Genomic DNA, 16,118 nt, shown 5'->3' on the forward strand with positions numbered 1-16,118 from the left:
AAGACCGTGCTTCACATGGCGATGGTAAGGGACCAGAAACACAAATGCATAACTAATTACTTGGAACTGAATGACTCTCCCACTATCTCCCTGTCCACTTTGTGGGGGGCCCTTAAAGCTGTGGTACGTGGGGAACTAATAGCCATTTCAGCGGCTTAAAATAGAGAATGCAAGGCTAAACGGGACCAGATAACGGCACAGGTTCTAGAACTGGAGAGGGTGCACAGTAGGATGGGGGCGCCAAGAGTCTGGCGCCAGTTGAAAGCGGCACGGGTCCAGCTAGCAGGGTTGGGTTTAGACAGAGCCGATTACGCAGCACTTAGGCACAAACACTCATATTACATTGGGGGCGATAAGACAGGGCGTATGCTCGCGAGTAAGTTGAGAGCACGCATGCAACACATGAAGGTTCAGTCCCTATGGATGAGAGATGGACGGACAGTAGAGGATGACGAGGGGATCGGGATGGCCTTCCAAGCATTATATGCTGAACTATACCGGCAGGAAACCCCCAGGGGCCCAACCATCACTGATTATCTCAAGAGTGTGAATTCAGAGCCCCTAGCCCCAGGAAACGCAAAACTGTTGGAGTCTCCGATTCGGGTGGAGGAAGTGATAGGGCTGATTTCGCGCCTCAAGCTAATGAAAGCCCCAGGGCCCGGCGGCTTCTCAGCTGCGTTCTACAAAACTTAATGCCAGATCTTGGCACCGCTCCTCACACGCCTCTTCAATTCCTTCACAGGACCTGGAGCGATCCCTCCAGACATGCTGGCGGCCTCCATCGTGGTGCTGCCAAAACCCGGGAAACACAATGCAGCTCCATTGTCCGGTGTCGCTCCTTAATGTGGACCTGAAATTGTTTAACGGGGTGCTAGCAGCCAGACTGGGACCTTTCATGCCGGGCATCACAGAGCCAGACCAGTCAGGCTTTATTTATAGCAGACAGAGCAGTGACAACACTAAACGCATTTTACACTTGGTTGACAAAGCGCACCGTACAGATATGGACGCTCTCCTGCTATCGGTAGATGTCGAAAAGACATTTGACCAGGTGGACTGAGAATTCCTCGATAGTACACTGGTTTATTTCAGAGTGGGGGAAAAATTTAGGGCATGGGTATCAAGCTGCTACAGTGCTCCCACTTCGACCATCAGAGTTAACGAGGTATCCTATAGCCCCTTCGAGATCCAGAGGGGTACTAGACAGGGCTGACCGCTCACGCCGCTCTTTTTCGCTTTGTACATAGAACCATTGGCACAAAGGATAAGAGATAACCCGGATATTCTGGGCATTCCCTTTGGAGGGGAGCACCATGCCATCAGTTTGTATGCTGATGACATTATTGCCTCCCTGGAATCCCCTGATCGCTCGGTCCCGGCCTTTCTAAAGGAGATGGAGGCCTTTGGCCACGTCTTCGGGTTCCGAGTTAATGTCAGTAAATCGATGATTCTCTGGTTAAATCAACACAGGGCAGTGTCCACACCAGAAGGGGGCCCCTACTCGGGGATACAGAGCAGGCCATCCATCCCATATCTGGGCATAGAGATAGCCCCGTCCGTCTTGCAAACGGTCAAGCTTAACTACTCCAAATTAACTATTATTATTATATTTAAGTTTATAAAGCGCTCAGCTACCCGTAGGTTTCCCGGCGCTAAAACCAAATGAAAAGGGGAGAGTCAGAGGGAAGGCTATTACATGTTAAATAACCAATTTTTTACCTATCTGCGAAACTTAAGGTAGCAAGGTTCAGTTCGCAACCGAAGAGGAAGGGAATTCCAGAGTGAGGGGGCCAGCCAGGAGAAGGAGCGGCCACCCATTCTGGATCTTTTGATTCTAGGAACCGAGAACAAAAATTGATTAGATGATCGTAGAGTGCGGGGGGGACAGTAGTGTTGTACCAAGGAATTAAGATAGGGTGGGGCCAAGCCAGCGTTTATTCTGTACATGAAGCAAAGGGCCTTAAATTTTGTACGGTTTTCAATGCGGAGCCAATGCAGAGTGCGTAGAGAGTAGGAAGTAGGGGAAGTATTGGGGAGTTTACAGAGCAGTCGCACTGCCATATTCTGGACTGTCTGTAATTTACGAATCACCTCTTTGCAAGCTCCCAGGAAAAGAATGTTCCCGTAGTCCAGTCTGGAGGTGATTAAGGCCTGGACCACGGTTTCCTGAGTATCCTGGGGGAGCATCCAGGTGATCTTACGCAACCACTTAATGATAGTAATGCAAGTGGACGAAGTCTTGACCACGTGGTTTTTCATAGATAACTGGTCGTCAAAAATGACGCCGAGGTTGCGTGCTGTTTTAGATGGAGTAGGTAGAGTGCCCATTTGAAAGGGCCAGTGTTGGGGTCCCCATAAGGTGGTATAATGGCCAAACAGAAGAAGCTCTGTTTTCCCCCCGTTCAGTTTCAGTTTGTTATTATACATCCAAGCTGCAATGTTACTGAGTCCTGTACAGAGGGAAGAGGGGGAGGAGTGAGAGCCCGTAGAAAGAGAGTAGATGATCTGGGTATCATCGGCGTACGAGTAAATAGTGAGCCCAGCTTGCTCCGCAATAGCAGCCAAAGGTCTGACATACAAATTAAAGAGCAAGGGGCTCAGAATGGAACCTTGCGGAACACCGTACGCCGATTTAAAGGTTTGAGAAGCAGATGAGGAAGAGAAAACTTGGAAGGTACGATCTGATAAAAAACTAACAAACCAGTTGAGGGCTGAGCCGGTGATGCCAGATGATCTAAGGGCATTAATAAGAATGGGGTGGGAAACCGTGTCAAATGCGGCACTCAAATCAAGCAAGATGAGTGCCACGGTTTCCCCCCTATCCACTCGGCAACGTATGTTTTCAGAGACCCCCAATAGAGTCGATTCCGTCGAGAAACCTGACCTAAAACCGGATTGTGATGGATGTAAAATTCCCCTAGATTCAACATAGGAAGAGAGTTGAGAGTTGATATGTTTTTCCATAAGTTTTGAGAGAATTGGGAGAAGTGAAATAGGACGGAAGTTAGATGGAATATTAGGGTCGGCATTGGCCTTTTTTAACAAAGGCACTATCATCGCATGTTTCCATGCAGAGGGTACTGTAGCTTCTCTAAGGGAGGAGTTAAGAAGGTCCATAATAAGTTCCAGGGATGAATTATCCAGCATTTTTAATATTTGAGGGGGAAAAGGATCCAATGGGGAGCCGGATTTGATTTTACTGATAATATCAGAAAAAATATTGATATTAAGAGGATCCCATGTGTCAATCAACTGTGAAGCAGGAGGACAGGTATCTCGTGGGACCCCTGAATCACAGGAAGTCGTAAGGTTGGATACTATGGGGGGGGGTCTGTTGAGCAGGAGTAGGGGACCTATCATCCAAAGTCACTAGGTCAGAGGATGTGATAGGGGCTGGTAAGTGAGACAGAAAAGGAGGAGGGGCAAGTTTTTCAAAATCAGAGTATATGTTATCAATTTTGGTGATAAAGAATTCAGCCAGAGAGTTGCACTGTGCGGTATCAAGACAAGGTGGTTTGGGTTGACACAGTGCACCCGAAAGTTTTTGTACTACCTTAAAAAGTGCTTTAGGGCGATTTTGTGCCTCAAGAATAGTTAGGTTGACATGTTCAATTTTAGCAGTTTTGCATAGAGAATGATATTTAGTTAAGGCAGCTTTATAAATTTGCTTAGAACACAGGTCATATTTTGTACGCCATTTGCGCTCGAGGTTTTTGCAGATGGTTTTTTCTTTTTTTAACGCAGCTGTAAACCAGGGTGCAGGAGGGTGGTGAGGGTTGTGTCCTTGCATGCGCTGCGGTATGTAGGCATCGGCAGCATGTACCAAGCAGGCCTTAACAGCATCAGCTGCATCAATACTAGTGACTTCCGTGAAAGGTCTAGAATTCTCTAGACAGGAGTTGAGTTTCTTAACGTCCAATTTGTTCCAATTTCTGGATAGTCTAGATTCTATAAAATTAGGGAGGGTGTTCGGTGAACAGCCAATAGTGACAGAGAAAGTCACCATATAGTGGTCAGACCATACAATAGGTAAAGGAACCTCACATGTGATGGTGTCTAAATTAGAAAGAATGGGGTCCAGCAGGTTCCCTGCTTTATGAGTAGGACCAGAATTAAGTAACATAATATTTAGAGCAGCCAAGTCCTGTAAAAGATTGCTGCTGGTAGAGCAGGAGGGATCGTTCAAGTGCAGGTTCAGATCACCAATGATTGAAAAGTTTGTTGAATACTGAATTAAAGGTGCTACGTACTCAGGAAAGGTGGTGGCCCAGGAACTCGCTGGGCCTGGGGGGCGATAAATGAGCATCCCAGAGAAAGTGAAATTAGGGGATAGCGAAAGTTTGAAGAGACCGGCTTCACTGTTAGGAAGTTCAAGATCTTCCCATTTGCAGGAATACAGTCTATTATAGATTATGGCTATTCCTCCACCATCCTTCATTAATCTGTTTTTACCAACATAAGTATAATTGTCAGGGAGAGCATCAGCGATATCCGGGCCAGAGTAATCTTTTAGCCATGTCTCAGTGAGGAATAAAGCTGCGGGTTCCACCGAGACGAGTAGATCAAAGATCTCTCTCTTATGTTTAACTAATTATCTACAGTTTAAACTGATCAGCGTCCAAGTCTGAGACAGGTCAATAGATGAAGGTTTTGGGCGTGATGGCGGAAAGTCAGATAAGGCTATATTGATTAGGGAAGGGAAAGAAGTAAGGCGGAAAAAGCAAACCGAGCAGGTTAAAGGAACACAATGAGGATTCATAGTAGTACAATGAGAAGACTGTGATGGCCTGAGGCTAAGAAGAGCCTCCCTAGAGTAAGTGTGAGGTAGACCAGAAAGTGTAATACCAGGGGTCATAGCCCCTAGTCCCGGCCCGTCGCGGACGGGCGCAGACGGGCTTGCCTTAGGCGCGCCTTCGGCACGCAAATGGCGCGCCGCTGCGCTCGTCCGCTGCGCTTCTTGAGGTCGCACATTTTTATAAGTGACGGAGGACGGTAAGGGGGGATGTGGCCTCGAAAGGGGCGTGGCCAGCGGCCTTGCTGGTGATAGCGGCGGGGTCAGCGCTAGAATCGCTGCACAGTGACCCCAGGCGAGTCAAGATCCAGTCAGGAACGTTTTTATTAAAAAGCACACACAAGTTTTAAACGGATAACAAGCACAGCCTACTCCGGCTTTCCGCCTCAGGAGAATGGTTTCTAAGGCGCTCGTGTTTCAGCGAAGCTAAATACCGTAGGCAGGGGGCGTGGCCTCAAAAGGGGCATGGCCAGCGGCCTCGCTGGTGATGGCGGCGGGGTCAGTGCTAGAATCGCTGCACAGTGACCCCAGGCGAGTCAAGATCCAGTCAGGTAGGTTTTTATTAAAAGCACACACAAGTTTTAAAAGGATAACAAGCACAGCCTACTCCCGGCTTTCCGCCTCAGGAGAATAGTTTCTAAGGCGCTCGTGTTTCAGCGAAGCTAAATACCGTAGGCGGGGGGCGTGGCCTCGAAAGCGGCGTGGCCAGCGGCCTCGCTGGTGATGGCGGCGGGGTCAGCGCTAGAATCACTGCACAGTGACCCCAGGCGAGTCAAGATCCAGTCAGGTAGGTTTTTATTAAAAAGCACACACAAGTTTTAAACGGATAACAAGCACAGCCTACTCCCGGCTTTCCGCGTCAGGAGAATGGTTTCTAAGGCGCTCGTGTTTCAGCGAAGCTAAATACCGTAGGCGGGGGGCGTGGCCTCGAAAGCGGCGTGGCCAGCGGCCTCGCTGGTGATGGCGGCGGGGTCAGCGCTAGAATCGCTGCACAGTGACCCCAGGCGAGTCAAGATCCAGTCAGGTAGGTTTTTATTAAAAAGCACACACAAGTTTTAAACGGATAACAAGCACAGCCTACTCCTGGCTTTCCGCCTCAGGAGAATGGTTTCTAAGGCGCTCGTGTTTCAGCGAAGCTAAATACCGTAGGCGGGGGCGTGGCCTCGAAAGGGGCGTGGCCAGCGGCCTCGCTGGTGATGGCGGCGGGGTCAGCGCTAGAATCGCTGCACAGTGACCCCAGGCGAGTCAAGATCCAGTCAGGTAGGTTTTTATGAAAAGCACACACAAGTTTTAAAAGGATAACAAGCACAGCCTACTCCCGGCTTTCCGCCTCAGGAGAATGGTTTCTAAGGCGCTCGTGTTTCAGCGAAGCTAAATACCGTAGGCGGGGGGCGTGGCCTCGAAAGGGGCGTGGCCAACGGCCTCGCTGGTGATGGCGGCGGGGTCAGCGCTAGAATCGCTGCACAGTGACCCCAGGCGAGTCAAGATCCAGTCAGGTAGGTTTTTATTAAAAAGCACACACAAGTTTTAAAAGGATAACAAGCACAGCCTACTCCCGGCTCTCCGCCTCAGGAGAATGGTTTGCAGATTAACCAAGAACAGCAACCGTGGAAACACCACCATCTATCACTACTAAGGAGGGTAGCAGCAATTAAAATGTCCATCCTCCCAAAAGCACTGTGTCTCTTCCAGACCATACCGGTGTGGCCCCCTCAGGGTACACTACACAAAATACAACAGGCATTACAGCAGTTCGTTTGGCTGGGGCCGTGTCCCAGGATGCGTAGGGAGATTGGCTTCTTACAGCCAGAGGAGGGAGGGTTAGGGATCCCGAATATGGTGGCATACTTCAGAGCAGCATAACTCAGATATCTCGTAGAATGGAGTAGGCCGGATTCCGAAAAGAGGTGGCTGTTTCAGGATCGGGTGCTAGCAAAACTATCCCTGTGGAAGGTCCCTTTCCTAAAAAGAGCGGACAGGCACGAAAATCTTCGAGGCTATCCCATAACACACACCCTGCTAAGGGTGTGGGATGGGGTTGTTGAGAAGAGAGGCCTTTCCTCTTTCCCCTCCCCTATGACTCCTTTACTAGATAAAAAGGAGTTCACACCAGGGTGGGATGAGAATGTGTTCATGGGCTGGCGGAGAACGGGGTGCAACGCAGCGGGCCAAGTTTTCGACCGGGAGGAGATTATCTCATTCCATGATCTGCGCCAGGACTATGGCATTCCTGAAACTGAGAGGTTCTATTACTTGCAGCTAGCCATTGGCTCCTCCACTCTGAGTTTCGCCCACAGGTAAGCAGGAAATTGACCAAATACAAACGTTGGTTAATAACAAAGACTACAGATAAGAAAATGATCTCTGAACTATATGATATGCTGCGCTCTTAAGCTCCTAGGGCGCCAGTGGCCAGCCAGAAGTGGTGGGCAAAGGAACTGGGTCTGGACCTTACAGCAAAAGAATGGAATTACATTTATTATAGGGCTAATCATACCGCACGCAACACTGTAAGCAGGGAGACGGCGGTCAAGATAGCCACGTACTGGTACCTGACGCCAGCCCGTTTAAACTAAGGGACCCCAGACCATAGTCCGACTAGCTGGCTCCCTGGTGCATCTGCAATGGGAATGTAGGGATTTGGCAGGCTACTGGACGGCAGTCCTAGACGACGTGGCCCGACAGTTCGAGACACAGATTCCAAGGTTTCAGAGTTACGGGGTGCTAGGCCTCCCCAATCCCTTGACATACACTTTACGGTCCAAGAGGGGGACACAGATGGGACTGGTAATGGGAGCAGCACTCCAAATCATCTTGTCCCATTGGGGAACACAAATGCGGCCGGCACATCTTAGGGATGGAGCGGATTCAAGCGTCCCTCTCCAATTCCACAACAAGCTTCAATGAAGTCTGGCAAACGATGGTCTCTCTGTTGGAGCAGAAAATGAATGAGGTCACATGCCCAAGGTACCTTTGCCTCCTCCGACTCACGGCCCCAGCAGGGCCCATCACGGTAGAATGATCATCACACTCGCTCCGGCCGGATAGAGATACCAGACACGAACGGAGTCTTAAGCACACCAGTTGTGAGAAAGGGGAGGGGGGAATGGGTTCTAGGTTTGTTCTTCCTTTGTTCTTGACATTGCTGTTTAATCAAAGTCTCAGCGGACAACGGACATTTCAGAGACTTTATGAACCCCTTCCAACAGCGGGGGAGGCATGGAGGGGTGTTACCTACTAGCTTTTTGGCAAATGTTCACAGGTTTGCGTAAAAAGGGGCTCTCTTGCAGAAGCCGAGAAGGCCTTAAATGTAATGTACGTTGTTTCTCTGATACAGAATGTCAATAAAAACAAAATTAAACCTAAAAATGTTAATCTACACCCTATAATTTCATCTGTTTTGAAATTCATGTGATTATTTTACACAAAGTTCAGTCCTCTTCTTTCGAAACCGCATCCCAGTACATCGTTATTTTGCACAGCATGCCACCTCCATTTGAATCCAGCTATATACAAATCAGTTCTGACCCTGCTCTAGTGGGAACAGTCCAGCCTGAACTGCCTAGCCAGGATCTCCCTGAACCGGATCGGTTTAGTCCTTATTATGGACTCATCAGCCGGGTATATCATGGTTCCAGTGACACAGTGATCATGGCACCCATGTCTGGGCATACCTGCCTCACTTTGGGTGACATACTAAAGCATGGGTACTCACAAACTTTCTGTCGAGGGCTAAAATTCCAGTTTGGTTTGTGGCCGAGGGCCGCACCTGTAGGGGTGGGGTCAGTGGGGGGGCAGGGCTACAGTAAAAAAATAAAACCCTGTTTCAAAACAGACGATGCGACAATGCTGTATTTCAAAAGCAGATGTAACTACAAAGAGCACATTTTGATAGTCAGTCTCTCTCTCTCTCAGTCAGTCAGTCTCTCTCTCTGTCAGTCAGTCTCTCTCTCTCTCTCTCTCTCTCTCTCTCTCTCTCTCAGTCATCTCTCAGTCATTCACTCTCTCTCTGTCATCTCTCAGTCAGTCACTCTCTCTCTGTCAGCCACTCTCTGTCAGTCAGTCTCTCGATCACTCAGTCTCCCTCTGAGTCAGTTTCTCTCTGTTAGTCAGTCGGTCTCCCTCTGAGTCTTTCTCTCTCTGTCAGTCAGTCATTCTCTCTCTGTCAGTCAGTCTCTCTCTCTGTCAGCCACTCTCTCTCAGTCAGTATCTCTCTCTGTCAGTCAGTCTCTCTCTCTGGCAGCCACTCTCTCTCTCTGTCAGTCTCTCTCTCTCTCTCTGTCAGTCAGTCACTCTCTCTGTCAGTCAGTCTCTCTCACAGTCAGCCAGTCTCTCTCAGTCAGGCAGTCAGTCTCTCTCTCTCTGCCAGTCATTCAGTCTCTCTCTCTCAGTCTCTCTCTCTCTCTGTCAGTCAGTCAGTCTCTCTCTCTCTCTCTCTCTCTCAGTCTCTCTCTCTCCTTCTCTGTCTGTCAGTCAGTCTCAGTCAGTCAGTCTCTCTCTGTCAGTCAGTCAGTCAGTCAGTCTCTCACTCACTCTGTCAGTCACTCTCTCTCTGCCAGTCACTTTCTCTCTGTCAGTCAGTCTCTCTCACTATGTCAGCCAGTCTCTCTTTCTCTGTCAGTCACTCTCTCTCTCTCTGTCAGTCACTCTCTCTCTCTCTGTCAGTCACTCTGTCGGTCAGTCACTCTCTCTCTCTGTCGATCAGTCAGTCTCTCTCACAGTCAGTCAGTCTGTCTCAGTCAGGCAGTCAGTCTCTCTCTCTCTCTCTCTCTCTCCGTCAGTCAGTCTCTCTCTCTCAGTCAGTCTCTCTCTCTGTCAGTCAGTCAGTCAGTCTCTCTCAGTCTCTCTCTCTCTCTATCAGTCAGTCTACCTCTCTCTCAGTCAGTCTCTCTCTCTCAGTAAGTCTCTCTCTCTCTCTGTCAGTCAGTCAGTCTCTCTCTCAGTCAGTCTCTCTTTCAGTCAGTCTCGCTCTGTCAGTCAGTCTCTACCAGTCTCTCTCTCTCTGTCAGTCTCCCAGTCAGTCTCTCAGTCAGTCAATCTCTCTCTCCACTCTCTCTCCACTTTCTCTCACCCTCTCCACTCTCTCTCCCTCTCTCCAGTCGCTCTCTCGCCACTCTCTCTCTTTCCAGTTTCTCTCTCTCCACTCTCTCTCCACTTTCTCTCTCTCCACTCTCTCTTTCTCTCTCTCTCACTCTCTCTCCCTCTCACTCTCTCTCCACTCTCTCTCTCACTCTCTCCCCCTCTCTCCCTCTCTCTCCCTCTCTCCCCCCTCTCTCTCTCCCCACTCTCTCTCTCCACTTACTCTCTCTCCACTTTCTCTCTCTCCCTCTCTCTCTCTGCCCACTCTCTCTCTCTCTTTCTCCACTCTCTCTCTCTAAACAAAAGCTTGGATGCCATGGGTACGTTACCTGCAAGGTCTGCGGGCCGCCAAGGAAGGCATGCCAGGCTGCTGGCGGGCCGCACTATGAGTACCATAGTACTAAAGTATACAAAAAGTGATGGATGGAATGCTTGAATTAATCTCATCCACTGGTAATTACTCAGGACCACATCCGAGTCCATCGTTATTTTACACACCGTGCCACCTCAGTTTGGACTCAGCCACAAGCAAATCAGTCTTGACCCTGCGCCAATGAGAACAGTCAAACCCAATAGCTAGAAGTTTCAGATATCAGAATAGGGTATCACTACTAAATAATAGTTACTATTTAATGACAGGCTGAAAGAAGGCCCCAGTGCATGTGGGTCACAAGGGAAGCCTGTATAGATGATTGTGGGGATGCACCATGTTTGACCTCTTCAGAGAAGTACCCTCCCTCCCTCATTCAATGAGCTTTTATTGCATTATTGCCTGAGGGTCTATAAGTAAGTAATTCATATCAGTAAAGCACCCTTATTACTGACAATATATTAATTTATATTTTTGCCACTGGGATGGCAGTGGCATTAGCTGTATAGCTACAGCACACCTCACAAACGAAATTGACATGTGGGTCTCATAAAGAAAGGTCTTTATTACCTGACTCAGAAGTACTCATGATGTGCGAATGTTGTACCAAGTGATTGCTGTGGGTCTCCAGATGAAACATAAAGGCAGTGTATGTTTTCACTCTGGGCATGTTCTAGCCCAAGGGGGAGGAGACACGTATGCACTCAATGCTGGATATCCTTGCCCCAGCACCCCAGGAGGAGATCCTAAGTTAGCGACTTTCATCGCCATTTCACTAAACATTACTGCCACTAAAATTGCGATAAACCAGCCATTTAATGAGGCAACCCTCATCAAGAGGACAAAATACAAATCCTGCTTGGTGCAAATCATCATTATACATATGTACATCAGTCCAGCAGCACAAATCAAGAAAAACCATGGAAGAACTGAGCAAGCAGATGGCCTCATACGCTGCAGATAAACTACTACTTACATGAGATTTTAGCCTGAAGCGTAACCAGAGACCCATTGGGGGGGGGGGGGTAGGGGGGGAGTGGCTAATGAAAATTTGTTGGGGGATGGGGGGCTAATTCTTCCAGCAATAGACAGAGTGGAGATGCAGGGGCTCTAAGAGGGGGTGAAAAACAACAAAGCCTCGTTAACATGTAAATTGTGTTTTAAAGACCTGTGAAGTACTCGGCTGCGGATGCAATAAGATGGACGCCAGACCAGCCAGCCTACAGCAGCTCAAAAACTGTCTGTGTGTGTGTGCGCCTGGGAAGCTGTCTCAGCCCAGGCATCACACACGATGTGGGGGGGGGGGCTGAAGCCCTTTGATCCTTATGGGCATTGCACGCTTGCTCTCTGGTGAGCCCACTGAAATTCAACACAACGGAATCCCCGACTGGTTCTCTTTGAGTCAAAAAACCACACACTTAAGTACAAACTTATTAACTTTCCTGTTCACTTTTGGAGTGTGATGGCGTAAAGGGGGATTTCAGTCAGACAGACCTACAAATTTCCCCAAACATAGTGCAAGAACATTGAACTAAACCTTTGCAGACAACTCCCTATTTAGATCCATCAGGGACTATGAAATCCTACAGTTGCTTGACAGTGACCATTTCAGTGAGTGCAATCCTGGCAATAGACTTCCTCCACAAGAACAGAACTACACACACTGATGAATGTTCAGGTCTACGAGGATTACAAAGGCTAAAATGGTGCATGGGAGGCACTAGCAACCTAAGTAGACAAACCAGAAGTGATGCAGTGTCTGACAAGGATGGGGCACTTCCAGGACGCCATCTTGCAGGTACTCAAGCACCCAAAAGAGGCAAACTCTCCGCCTTGATTTGGAGAATGGTAACCTCTCCTCTAATGCCCTATAACATGGATAATGGGCAACAAAGCCACAGCAGAGCGCAAAAGACGGGAAGAACTTATGACTTTCCCCAGCGTTGAAACAACTGAGAAGAGAACTATTACCCTAAGGTACAAAGCCATGAGAACTGATGTCAATCTCAGTTCTACTGAAGCATACAGATCCTGTTGGTAGCTATAAAAGAAAAGGCTTTGGGAACAGAAACACTTGCAAAGAGGCAAATAATTTTCAGAATTTATTCAGGGTATGCAAAAGAAATACCCCAGGATATTATAGGCCTATATAAATTCTATGTTCACAGGAAATTGCAAAATTGGGCAACAGCATATTAGCCAGCACACGGAAACCACGTCTCTATTCTTTACAGTCAAAATGAAGGATGCAATCAGACACCCAATTACCCCTGTAAGAAAGCCAGTGCCGAACGTATATCGGGCCTGGTCACTCTCGGGGAGTTGACTTCCCTGGGCACAAGACATCCAGTGGTCTTTGGAATCAAAAAGTCTGATCTGACGGGGCCCCTGGTCCAAATGTACTGCCCGTGAAATTATAATACAAACTGAATGCAGATTATTGTTCCCACTGGCAGCTTCCACTAGTTAATGCCTGCTACTTCTCTGTCCTGATTCCCCCATCCTGGCTAGGGTCTATCCTCTGCTCAGAAAAGGCTCCCACAAACGTACAACAAACTACAGTATGATCACCTTGCTGGATACAGAGTCAAACAGTATGCAAACTTACTACTGAATTATCTTAAAATCTGGGCCGAACAACGTGAATCAATCCCCTGGACTCAAGCAAGATTTAGAGGTAGCCACGGTAAACTTGACAACAGTGGCGTAACATCACCCCCGCGGTGTGGGGGTAGGCGAAGCAGAGCTCCATGTGGGCTCCTTAAGCACAGTACACTGGCCGGTTCTGGGACCAGTATGTTTGATGCTTGCACCCACAGTTATGCACCGCGCACTGACCAGCACTGTGCAGGGGCGACAGGCCCCTGGTCTGAGAGCTCCTGACTGGGTCAGGAAGCCCTTCTCCATGCACTTTGCAGGGTGGCCTCCTCAAGTTTCATTATGCCACTGTTTGAAAACATAATGGCCCTCTCTATGCTAACCAAAAGGCATCTGACCTCCACCAGCCCAGACCCATTCGCATGCGTCATTGACCTTTGCACTGCCTTTGATACAGTGGATCGGGACAAACTGTGGCTGAAACTGAAAGGAAGGGCATTAGCAACATTGTGTCGAGGGCCATTGAGGCATTATACACGGATATGTGGGTTAGAGTTAAAAGGGGGATGGGATCTCGCCAACTAACCAGTACTACGAGGATTAAGGCAGAGCTGTGTTCTTGCTCCGCTACGTTTTAACGTCCATGTGGCAGACAGGGACATCAACATGCACAACAACTGAGCTTGCCACGAAACTAGGTGAGATGCCGATCCAACCATTAAGATATGGGGATGATACTGTAAACGTTGATCAGACAGGAATTGGCCTTCAACATTTACTGAACCAGCTTGAATCTTATTGTATCAATAACAACTTAACAATGAACTTCAATGAATCTAATGCTTTGCACATAGGGAATAGGTTCAGCAGGAAGGACAGATGGCACATAAACGATAAGATAATGAAATTAGCTGCCACCTGTAAATACCTGGGAATATGGTTTATTACTAATCGTTCCAACCCTAGACAATCAGAGGAAATGAAAGCAAAAGACACATGCCTTCCTGAACTTAGCAAACCACCTCACAGGGCCTTTTGTGCAGAGCATACACGCCACGCAAACAAATGCATGCCAGCCCCAGCAAACATCACAACCCAACGACTATCACTTTGGCTGCTTGGAGGTGCCCGCCAACCTATACCCTAACCTAGTTAGTCTCAGTTACCCCCGATGGTTTACCCCCCCCACCACCATCATTATCATAGAATAGTAATACATGCACACTCCATCAATAGGCGAACCTCCCTATGACAATCAACAACAAGCCACGGGTCGCCCCCTGCTGGTTGAGGACTCATGGCCCCACCCGGGCCACACAATAGCTGGGAGGTTAGGCTTGTCACTCAGTTTCCTGCACTATGTATTAGTAATAATTGTTGCCGAAGATTTTATGTATTGTGATACTTATGCTGTATTTGCCTGTTTAGCAATTAAAATGATGATAAAAAAATACAATAAACAGATTTAAACAAAAAAACAGGGCCTTTGTTAAAAACATTAACATCTTTCTTAATGGGAGTTTGTTTGGTGTTGTTGAGTTTCTCCATAAGTATTTGGTTTTGCTGAGTTTCATTTGCATTCCGAGGTATCCACAGTGCGGCTATACTGGGGATGGTTGTCTACATTTCAGGTGAATTTGGTGTGGTGAGTTTCTCCATGGATCACCAGGGGATTTCTTTTCAGATGTATATTCACTGCCATCTCTTCTGCTCATCCCATACACACTGCAGAGGTCTCATCCTTCTCTGATTTCTACTCCAGGGCCACGCAGATCAAAACCTACTCGTGGGACAATGCGCAGGTGATTCTGGTTGGAAACAAGTGCGACATGGATGATGAGAGAGTCATTTCGCCCGACAAAGGAAAGCACCTGGCTGATCAGTTAGGTAATTACCAGGCTATTTTGTTCACTGTCGGTATTACACCATCTTTGCTTTCTTCTGCCCCACACGGCAGATTGTTAATTGCAGGTCCCAGTTGCTTCACCTTCTTCTTGACAGAGGGATGAAAAGGGTGATGTACCTCTTCATGGAGCGGAAGGTGAAGAGACACCAAGCAAAGCACTTAAGCACTTAGCAAGTTCTGCAAGATGGCACAGACAACGTGGAGGCACCTAAGGGAGGAAAAAGCAAAAAAGGTTGCACAAAAAACCTTTACACGGTGCACAAGCAACAGTAGGAAAATAATAAGCAAGCTAAAGCCTAACATAGGAATTCCACCTAGAGCACAGAAGAAAAGACTAGCAAAATCCAAACACAAGAAATCTAATTAGAATACGGATAGTAGAAACAAGGGAATGAGGTGAAGTGGGCAACAAATGAGACTAAGACTGGTCCTCGAATGTTGAGGTGCACGGAGGATCAGACTTTGTGCACTTATAGAAAAACCAGTGCTGATACCATTTGCAATGCCCCAGGAAACAGAATACTATCATCTTGTCTTTGCAAGACACATACAATAACATGATACTTCTGTTAATGAGAGTCCCGTTGTTTTGTCCTCAAAACACTAAATATCTCAGACCTTATACATGCACCAGTTTTAAAACTCTTTCCTTTTTTCCAAATGTTCAAAGAAGTATGGCCTCAAGAAGTACAACTATCGCCTGCAGGTACATCTATCTCTTTTATTTAAAAAAAAGTGTTTCGAGGAGGTATGTGGGATCCACGGATCCTGCTGCTCTAGGCCACTGAGCTGGGTCTGTAAAGATTTACGGTTCCAGCCCTCATTTGATGGGATCTACGAAGACTTGCGGTTCCCATTCAGTGAGGGATAAGGATTGTTTTGATCACCGAGCATTACAAATGGCCTAGTTTCCCTTCATCAGCTCCACACAGAGTACAACCTAATCCAGAATTAATATAATAGTTTGTTTGTCACATTTCAAAGCTACTAATTGTATATATGGACATAGCTCTTTGAATGTACTTGTGGTACTGGCTTGCATGCAATGCATTATGGGTAGGGTGGATTTACCATTACGTCTGCAGGGTGCAGTACCATGGTACCTCTTTTGGCTACATATGGTACTGCAGCCTGCAACATGGCTAGGTGTAAAAACAATGGCATTTATAATGCCAATAAATCCAACTTTGCAGGGTGCAGTACCATGGTACTTCTTTTGGCTACATATGGTACTGCAGCCTGCAACATGGCTAGGTGTAAAAACAATGGCATTTATAATGCCAATAAATCCAACTTTGCAGGGTGCAGTACCATATGTGGCCAAAAGGGGTCCCATAGGACCTCTTTTGGCCACATATGGTACTGCACCCTGC

The 16,118-nt window shown here is 47.7% G+C and overlaps 1 protein-coding gene across 4 annotated transcripts in view; it reads left to right on the forward strand.

The window, feature by feature from the left end:
* Nucleotides 1-16,118, forward strand: part of RAB3B (RAB3B, member RAS oncogene family) — an 862,180-nt gene that overhangs the window by 740,435 nt on the left and 105,627 nt on the right. For all 4 annotated transcript variants that reach the window (XM_085602627.1, XM_085602629.1, XM_085602628.1 and 1 more), the window contains exon 4: nucleotides 14,602-14,726. In XM_085602627.1, the coding sequence (XP_085458753.1) occupies nucleotides 14,602-14,726 (125 nt within the window). The remainder of the gene's footprint in view (nucleotides 1-14,601; nucleotides 14,727-16,118) is intronic.

Source organism: Triturus cristatus, chromosome 4_2 (genome assembly GCF_964204655.1).
Source record: "Triturus cristatus chromosome 4_2, aTriCri1.1, whole genome shotgun sequence".
NCBI lineage: Eukaryota > Metazoa > Chordata > Amphibia > Caudata > Salamandridae > Triturus > Triturus cristatus.